This window comes from Lipotes vexillifer, unplaced genomic scaffold (assembly GCF_000442215.2).
Source record: "Lipotes vexillifer unplaced genomic scaffold, Lipotes_vexillifer_v1.1 scaffold291, whole genome shotgun sequence".
NCBI classification, from domain to species: Eukaryota; Metazoa; Chordata; class Mammalia; order Artiodactyla; family Lipotidae; genus Lipotes; species Lipotes vexillifer.
The window spans coordinates 1,926,741-1,936,485 of NW_006794559.1; the positions used below are offsets into that span (position 1 = coordinate 1,926,741).

The 9,745-nt window shown below is 44.6% G+C and overlaps 1 protein-coding gene and 1 pseudogene across 2 annotated transcripts in view; both read left to right on the forward strand.

Moving 5' to 3' along the window:
• Window positions 1–6,241: 6,241 nt before the first annotated feature.
• LOC103090442 (CUE domain-containing protein 2 pseudogene) lies at window positions 6,242–7,336 on the forward strand (annotated as a pseudogene). Its single transcript, XR_014368686.1, has one exon. The product of XR_014368686.1 is annotated as a CUE domain-containing protein 2 pseudogene (transcript).
• Window positions 7,337–9,167: 1,831 nt separating this feature from the next.
• CLYBL (citramalyl-CoA lyase) overlaps window positions 9,168–9,745 on the forward strand; it is a 116,806-nt gene continuing 116,228 nt past the window's right edge. The window contains exon 1 of the mRNA XM_007467229.1: window positions 9,168–9,331. Coding sequence (XP_007467291.1) covers window positions 9,168–9,331 — 164 coding nt within the window. The remainder of the gene's footprint in view (window positions 9,332–9,745) is intronic.

Here is a 9,745-nt window from a genome sequence, read left to right on the forward strand (position 1 = left end):
AACACTTAGTCCCTTTTTGCCTGAGCTGCCTTTTTCTTAGCTTGCATATAAAGAAATACAATTAACAAACATTATCCCCAGAGGTAAATTGGAATGTACATGCAGACGAGAACTGCTCTTGACTGCAATTAGACATATATGATCCAAGGTATTCTGACCATTCATTAGTGCTAATTGTTTGAGAAACAAGCCCAGAACAAATGATTAAAATCTAGGCACCATAACTGGGATTATTAGCATGTGTGATAAAATGTGCGCTCTGCAGCTGTACCAATAAAATGCTCTGGAAGGTGGCTCTGATTAGACAAATGCTTGGTTTGGCTCTGTGGTGAGCTCTTGGTGTTTGCTCAAGACCTGGTGATGTTTATAACAAACAACTTATATCTTTCTTTCTTAATTAGTGGGAATTACTATGTAAATGTTGGTATTTTGTAATTTAATATCCTATGGTTTTTTCCTGCCTTTGGGCTGTTATTGCAGTCTACTGATCTTGCTGGGAATGAGATAAACTGAGCTCTTAGGTTTTGCTCCTTTGCTCTGTTTTCTTTAAAATGCTGGATGCCATGGAGAACTACTACAAAGTTTGCTCTGTTATTTAGTTTTTGAACCAAAATAGATGCTCTTGTATTCACCACTTGTACTATAGTCACAGAGACCTGGCAAGGGTAACTTAGTCAAACATAAACTAACTGGGAGCTGGTTGGCCAATATGGACAGTCAGCATTCTGCTAAGCCCTCCAGCCTAACCTTAGCTAAGAGAGCAGAACCAGGAGGAAGACAGAAGTGACTGCCAGGGTAAGGACCAATTTAGAGTGATGGATGGCCATTGAATTCCCTCTGGAAGTGCATCTAGGAGTTCGGGGTTAGCAAAGAAATGTGAGCTCAGCTAAATGTGAAGTCAGTGAGAGATTTGGGAGGCGCAAATGGGAATGGAAAGAAAGGACATGTCAGACGGAAGCATGGAACCAGGGTGCCAGGGAAATGTGCCAGGCAGGCAGAAGCTGAAATCCAACGTCAGACTATCTACAGATGGATGTTTCAGGCCTCCTAACTTGTAGCTCAGAGATCCTCTGTCCCCTGTTTGCATTTCTGAAACCAGAGTCAGAGGAAGGACCATTTGGAGATTGTCCATATGGTACCATGGTAACCTACAGCAACTTTTCAGTCTCAAGTGGTCTGTCCTTGTCACCCAACAGACTTCCGAGCCACCTATTTCTTAGCATATCAGTTGCACATACCAAAGGAAGACAAATATCGGTGTTACTCCAGATAGAAATAAGATTAAATTAGCTTTTTAAATTAGTTAATACATTACAAAGACACATGCAAAAAATCGTCTGGATATCGTGTTCTCTGGATAACCTATTCCATCTCTCTTTCCATTATCATAGAAAACCCTGAATCAAGTCAAAAATAAACCATAACATAGATTGTCATGGACATACAGCTTGTGGAAAGGATTCCCCTCCTAATTTTTCATTTTATTCCCTGTGTATTTACAATAAAAGTGTTACTCTCTGAGTCTGACCAGTTCATTCCACAGAAAACTAAGTAACAATACATATTCAGTAAGAGTGGGTTCTTTTAGAACTAAATATAAAGGAAAAAGAGGCTGTTTTGCACTTTGGCTGGTGCATTGCTAAGTGTGGCATTGAATAAGAAAAAAATCTTAAGCTCCCCTAAAATTAGAAGTTCTAGGAAGTCTTGCCTTAAATATTTAAAGGAGTTAGTGCCTGTAGCACGTTAAACATACTTTAAAAAAAACTAAGAGAAAGCCTTCATGATCACATCCATATGTTTAGTTTTAATTTTCATCACACTTAGCTCTGAATAATTAAGAAAGAAAAAAACAATCAGTCTTATTGTGGGTCCCACACAGTCAAAGCCACATACACGTGATTCGTGATCACAGCTTGTATTCACAGCTTTCGTGTGTGTGGTATGGGTCTGGCAATTAGACTGTGTTTTTTCTAAAAATTATTCAGCACTAGAGAGAGATCAGTATTAAAATTTCCCCAAATCTACATATCAGGGTAATCAAAGGACTATAGCTAACAAAATATCAAAATTCTAAGCTGTGTAACATTTTGGCCTCATTTCATTGCGACTGACGCTTGAAAGGAATTTTTGAGAGAATCTAGGGAGAAAACAAAGATTCCGTTAACCTAGATGATTTTCATGACAGCTACCAAAAAAATAAAATAAATAAGATGCGGAGAGAGCTGTTTTCTCAAAATTGCAGATCCATTTTTCTGGAGGAAAAAAAAATTCTCCCATGATTACTTTCATATCAAAGAACCCGGTCATGGGGGAGATGCATAATTTGACACATTTAGCAGCCTTTGAGCTTTTGAAGGACTCTGTAAAAAGAATCCATGGTTACATCTGTCAGGTTGACAGTCTTCTTTCGTGACCTTTAAAAAAAAAGTTGAGAAATTGATCTTTCTAGTTCACATTTGCTCAATTACCTCTAAAGTTCTGCCCAAGCCAGGAATTGGCCATCTCAGCTTTAAATTTATTATTTTTTGAGCTAAGATAACCGAGTACTAATGGAATCTCTAAATGGAGAATTTTTGTGAATGGTCTTTTTTTGTGTGAAATTTTCTGGTGGGCCTATGGTGATAATATTTCCTATATTCTCCATTGGCTGTTTTAATACATTAACTACTAAATATTGTCTTTTATGCAACTCATTTTAGAATCAGATCTTCTTAGGCAGGAATGCCAGCAGTGAACAATCCAAACATAAGGCTCTGCTCTGGGTGCTCAGTTATGGCCAGGAGTGGAACAAGTAAGCTGTTGGTTCCTTGCACTCAGAATTTCACCATCCAAAACCCCAAATCGTCTCTACAGAGGCTAAGAGAAGTCAACTGGCATGTCCTTTAGGTTTTAATTACAATTTACCAAAAGCTCCCACGTTCTGCACTTGACAGGTGCTTCCTCTCATCATTCCCAACACTGGGAAATGCATCTATCAAATTGCTATGAGGACTTCCCTGGTGGCACAGTGATTAAGACGCCACTTGCCAGTGCAGGGGACACGGGTTTGATCCCTGGTCTGGGACGATCCCACATGCCACAGAGCAGCTAAGTCCGTGCGCAACTGCTGAGCCTGCACTCTAGAGCCCGTGAGCCACAACTACTGAGCCCGCGCGCCTAGAGCCCATGCTCTGCAACAAGAGCGGCCACCACAATGAGAAGCCAGCATATCGCAACGAGGGGTGGCCCCTGCTCGCACAACTAGAGAAAGCCTGCACCCAGCGGCGAAGACCCCAACACAGCCAAAAATAAAATAAAGAAATATAAAATAAAGAATCCGCCTGGCAATACAGGGGACATGGGTTTGAGCCCTGGTCCGGGAAGATCCCACATGCCGCAGAGCAACTAAGCCCATGTGCCACAACTCCTGAGCATGCACTGTAGAGCCCGCGAGTCACAACTACTGAGCTCGTGTGCCACAACTACGGAAGCCAGCACGCCTAGAGCCTGTGCTCCACAACAAGAGAAGCCACCGCAATGAGAAGCCCGCGCACGGCAACAAAGAGTAGCCCCCGCTCGCCACAGCTAGAGAAAGCCCGCGCCCAGCAACGAAGAACCAACGCAGCCAAAAATTAATTAATTAATTTTTTAAAAAATCACTATGGGTAGAGGGTCCTGAGCATCATTCCTGCAGTTCTCAGCGACATTAACTCAGTTAACTATTGATAAACAACATTCTTAGACTTCTTTGTGTTTCCAGGAGCCCCAGGTTGAAGCAGCCCAGAAACAGAAGAGATGCTAATCACAATGTGTTCTTAAACGTGTTCAGTGAAGGAGTGCAGGTTTCCCTCTTGACCTCAGTGTCACTCCGGGGCCGGGGGGGTGGGGAATAAAATCCCTCCAGTTTTCCATTCAGATAAAACCTCTGCTCCTCTTCTCACCAAAAGTAGAGCAAGAAAGTGGGATTATGGTGAATGCCCACTAGCAGGCACATGCTCTATTGTCATCCCCTCTTCAACTGGAATCAAGGAGCTTTGCAGCAAAACAAAGCTCCTCTCCTCTCATCCCATCCCCCACTCTCTGTCTTGGCCCTCACCTCCGCCTTCCTTCCCTCCCGCCCACGTTCTTATCCACCTACTTTCCTTCAGGACCCATCCTTTCTCCTCCCTCCCTTTCTCTTCCTCATTCTCTTCCTCTCCCTCACCTCCTCTCAAATACCCTCACCCCTGCACTTGTCTTCCTCCTTATCGTCTGCTGGGCTGGCTTGTATCAAACTCCGCTTCATTTGCCTTTCTGAAAAATGGCAGCGTTGCCCTTAGAAGTGCTACCGAGCATCCAAGTGCCACAGGGCAGAGTGGTGCTGTGGCCACATTAATTTATGAGGACTAATCCATTCGAGATATAAACGTGGATCTCTGTTTTCATGGAAAACTTGCTCTCTTCTTTGGGACCCATTAATGGTCACCCAGTTGTACAGGGTTTTCCCTGTTCTTGGGGCTTACCCCACCCATGCACCTATCTGGAGAACTACAGTTCTGTGGCCAAAGAAGTGGATTCAGTGACCAGCGAGGGTCTGCTGGACACATGGCTTCTTGTCCATGTTTGCTCAACCCTTGGCCTAAGGGCCAGCTTGTGGTGGACTCGGTATTTATTGAATGCATGATCCGTACTGAATTTGATCAGTACATTTGTGTTTATGAAACAATAGCATGGATATAACAAGGGAAAGAGATTTGTTAACTTTAAATTTTTTTTCACTGTGGTAAAATATACATAACATACAGTTTACTATTTTAACTATTTAAAGCTTATTGTTCAATGGCATTAAGTACATTCTCACTGTTGTGCAATCATCACCACCATCCAGTTCCAGAACTATTTCATCTTCCCAAACTGAAACTCTGTACCCACTAAACGGTAATTCCCCTCCCCCTTCCCCCTCACCATTCTATAATACTTCCTGTCTCTACGAATTGACTACTCTAGGTACCTCACAGAAGTGGAATCGTACAGTATTAGTCCTTGTGTGTCTGGCTTATTTCACTTAGGATAATGAGTAATTTTTGATATGGATGTTTGTTTGATTTCTCATTCTGTATGAAAAAAAGAGTTCCATTACTGGGTCACTTGTTTTTGCCCTTTGGTATTCTGATGGTCTGAGGAGGAAGAGATCTGTACTGAAACAGCATTACACAAATTTTACCAAAGTGAGCAAAAATAAGGGTTCTGCTTTTTTCTCTATTTCTGATAAATCTGTCCCTTATTTGACACTCACCCCCTTCTTCCTTGGGTTTCCATGGCAAGTGTAGGCCAGGAGGGAAGTCCCTCACCAGCATCCTTCCTTCTCCATGGCACCCCACGATGGCCGAAAGGCCGGCCCACAGCCCATGGGTCTTCCCCATCCTGTGCCCTGACTCCTTCCTTTGAAGTGAATCCACAGCAGACCACAAACTGCTATCCTGTGTGTGTCTGCTTTGGACACAAAAGAGTATCTCTTCCTTTCAGTACAAAATGGAGCACTTGATTAAGGTGTGATATAATTGCTTTGTGAGAGAGTTTGCCCTGAAAATGTCTTGGCTTTTCTGAAGTGGGCTGCATGCTTGTTTCTGTTTGCACCACATGCTAATCTCACGAATGGCCCTGTTCTGCCAGTGGGAGGACAAATAGCTGTTCTTTTGCTCTTGTGCCCATGGAAAGCTCCCCACTTCTCCTTGCCCTGTTGCCATAGTGACTGAAACATAGTTCTTCAAAATAGGGAAGGAATCTCTCTGGGCAGTTGGGAACTTAGCAAACTGAGAACATACGTAGGCCTCAATTATTACAGATGCTGGTGTAAATACCTAGTTATCAATAGTCGTAAGCGTGGCTGGAATCTGTAGGTGAATTTTACTGTCACTTGGGGGGTGTATAGGAAAGGATCGATGAATGGGCTCTTTATTCTAGTCCCACAGATTCTTCTATGAGCATCAAAAATTGTCATACAAGGTCAGACCATGGGCCTTACAACAGAGAACTCAATTTTTCTCAATATTTCTATTCCCAGCATAGAGAGTAGGCAGTGACAGAGTGCAGTTACACTCCTCCAACTCCCTCAGAGGATTGAAGATACAGCCCCAACTAGAGGAGTCCTTTAAGAATCAGGATTTGTGCATAATCTTCTGTGAGAAATTTTTATTTTCAACCTTTATCAGCTCTTAGAGTCAAAATTCCTTTAAAAGAACTTTTAAAGGGCCATATCGCTCATTGGTGGGGCTGTGGGATGAGAGCTGCACCGCGCGGGACGAGTTGCCGGCGGCACCCGACGGAGCAGAAGGGGAGAGAGGACAGAGCCGGAGAGGGTGGTCAGTGCAGCCATCCTTACCTTTGTTCAGACACACCTCCCAGAGGCTGACCTCAGCGGCTTGGATGAGATCATCTTCTATGTGCTCGGGGTTCTGGAGGACCTGGGCCCCTCAGGCCCATCAGAGGAGAATTTCGATATGGAGGCCTTCACTGAGATGATGGAGGCCTATGTGCCTGGCTTCACCCACATCCCAAGGGGTACAATAGGGGAAATGAGGCAGAAACTCTCAGGGCAGTTGAGTGGTGCCAGGAACAAAGAGAACCTGCAACCACAGAACTCTGAGGTCCAAGGTCAGGTATCTATCTCCCCAGAGCCTCTGCAGCAGTTCAAAGAAGAGACGATGTCTTCTCCGACTGCTGCTAGGGACACCCAAGATGAGGCATCCGGCGCTGAGGAGGAGCTGCTGCCGGGGGTGGACGTACTTCTGGAGGTGTTCCTTACCTGTTTGGTGGAGCAGGCCCAGTGGGTGTTGGCCAGAGCTCGAGGGGACTCGGAAGAAGCTGTGCAGATGTTGGTAGAGGGGAAGGAGGAGAGGCCTCCAGCCTGGGATGGCCCCAACCAGGACCTGCCCAGGCGCCTCAGCGGCCCCCAAAAGGATGAGCTGAAGTCCTTCATCCTGCAGAAGTACATGATGGTGGATAGCTCAGAGGATCAGAAGATTCACTGGCCTATGGCTCCTAAGGAGGCTCCCAAGAAGCTGATCCAGTACATCAACAACCAGGTAGTGAGCACCAAAGTGGAGCGATTCAAAGATGTGCGGGACCCTGAGGCTGGGGAAATGAAGGCCACATACATCAACCTCAAGCCAGCCAGAAAGTACCGCTTCCACTGAGGCATTCGCCAGACTCTACCCGAGCTGTCTAGGCTCAGATCCCAGAGGGACACAGGAGCCCTACATCTGCACACAGGACCCGCCCTAACTCCTGCCCCCCATCTTCCCCTACTTCCTTGCTCCACAGTGCTAACCTCCTCTTGGAGCTGCCATGGGCACAGTAGAGGTAGCCCCAGGAAAAACAAACAAACAAACAAAAGGGCCATATCATTTCTGTGTGGTGTCCTAAATAGCAATTTATTGATGTATTATTTCAAAATGATTTTTCTTATTATTTATGTTTATAAACAAATGGGAATTTACCAAAATTTATTAGAATTTGTGGAGGCAGTTTCTAAAGGGCAAGGGCACATCAAAGATGATTCTTTTTTTTTTTTTTTTTGGTTCAAAAACACCCCTTTAGTGGTAACTGGACTTGAATGCAGCAGAAAATATTTTAAAATAATGTTTGAGTGGAAATGTAAAGTGATACAGCCACTATAGAAAGAAGTATGGTTTTCCCTCAAAAAACCATATGATCCAGCAGTTCCACTTCTGGGATATACCCAAAAGAATTGAAAGCAGGGTTTTGAAGAGATATTTGTTCATAGCAGCATAATTCACAATAGTCAAAAGGTGGAAATAATCCGTATCCGTCAGTGGATGAATGGGTAAACAAAATGGGGTACATACATGTAATGGAGTATTATTCAACCTTTAAAAAGGAAGGAGAGGGGCTTCCCTGGTGGTGCAGTGGTTGAGAGTTCACCTGCGAATGCAGGGGACACGGGTTTGTGCCCCGGTCGGGGGGATCCCACATGCCCCGGAGCGGCTGGGCCCGTGAGCCATGGCTGCTGGGCCTGTGCGTCCGGAGCCTGTGCTCCGCGGGGGGAGAGGCCACAGCAGTGAGAGGCCCGCGTACCGCAAAAAAAAAAAAAAAGGAAGGAGAATCTCACATATGCTACAACATGGATGAACCTTGTGGACATTATGCTAAGTGAAATAAGCCAGTCACAAAAGGACAAATACTGTATGATTTCACTTACATGAGGTACCTAGGGCGTTCAAATTCATAGGGACAGAAAGTACAATAGAATAGTGGTTTCCAGGGGCTGGGGGGAGAGGGAATGGGCAGGCTGATGAAAAGTTCTGGAGATGGATGGTGGTGATGGTTACACAACAGTGGGGATGTATATATACATGCCACTGAATCGTATGCTTAAAAATGGTTAAAATGGTAAATTTTATGTTACGTGTATTTTACCACAGTAAAAAAAAATATTTGACCAGCAGAGGTGTAAAATGATAGAATACAGATCAGCTCAAGGTGGGAAATACTGATCTTGAAGGTTTAACATGATCCATAGATTGTTTCATCATTGCTCAAATAAGGCCGTTATAAACCTTCACCCAGCGTTTCGGATCTCCAGCCCCTTTCCATGGCCACCTTCACTCACTATATCATGCCTCTTTTCCTGGAATGTCCAAAACCCTGATGTAAAGAGTGCAAAGGGCTGTGCATGAGCACATGGCCAGCTAGGCACCCTCATGCCCCACTGGTAGCAAAATAAGTTAGTACAACCCTTTGTGAAGACAGTCTGGGGAAGTCTGTGAAGAGCATAACCATGATCACGCCCACTCTCCCTTTTAGCCCTCTGAGGACACAGGCTAATGGACACATGTGGCCCTCTCTCCTTAAACGCTTGCCAGCCCACCGCCCATCTAGCCCTGAGTCCATCCTTTCCTTCATTCCTCTCTCAGGTCCAGTCCCTGTATGTGCTGGGCAGCCTGGTGCTGAGAGCTACGCATACACCCGTGTTGGGTCAGGATGGGGAGATGCAGTGCAGAGGTGTGTGGAGAGCACGCATCTAGGCACTGACATGTGTTAACTATCTAGTGAGTAATGTATAGGCATTGTCTTCATCAGGGTTCTCCAGAGAAACAGAACCAATAGGGTATGTCTGCGTGTGTGTGTGTGTGTGCATGTGTGTGAGATATATATAAGAGATGTAGTATAAGGACAATAAGACCCACATGATTATGGAGGCTGACAAGTCCCAAGAGCTGCAGTCAGGAAGCTGGGGACCCAGGAGAGCCATTGGTATAAGTTCCAGTCCAAAGGCTGGCAAGCTTGAAAACCAGGAAGAACCAATGTTTCAGTTCAAGCCTCAAGGCAGGAAAATCTGGAAGGCTATCAGGCAGGAGGAGTTCCTTTTTTACTCGGGAGTATTGGCCTACTTGGTGTCTTCCACTGATTGGATGAGGCCCACCCACATTAGGGAAAGCAGTCTCCTTTACTCAGTCTGCTGATTCATATGTTAATCTCATCCAGATATATCTTCACAGACACACCTAGAATAATGTTTTACCAAATATCGGGGCACCTTGTGGCCTGGTCAAGTTGGCACGTAAAATTAATCATTGTGGTATTATGTACCAAAATGATTTAGAATTAATTGTGCTGCCTAAATCATTATTGTAGTTAACAATTGCTTTTCAACTCAGTTTTGAATTTAAGAGTGACATTATGAAAAGTCCTGAATCAAATTCTTTTTCTTTTCTTTTTTTTTTTTTTTGCCGTACGCGGGCCTCTCACTGTTGTGGCCTTTCCC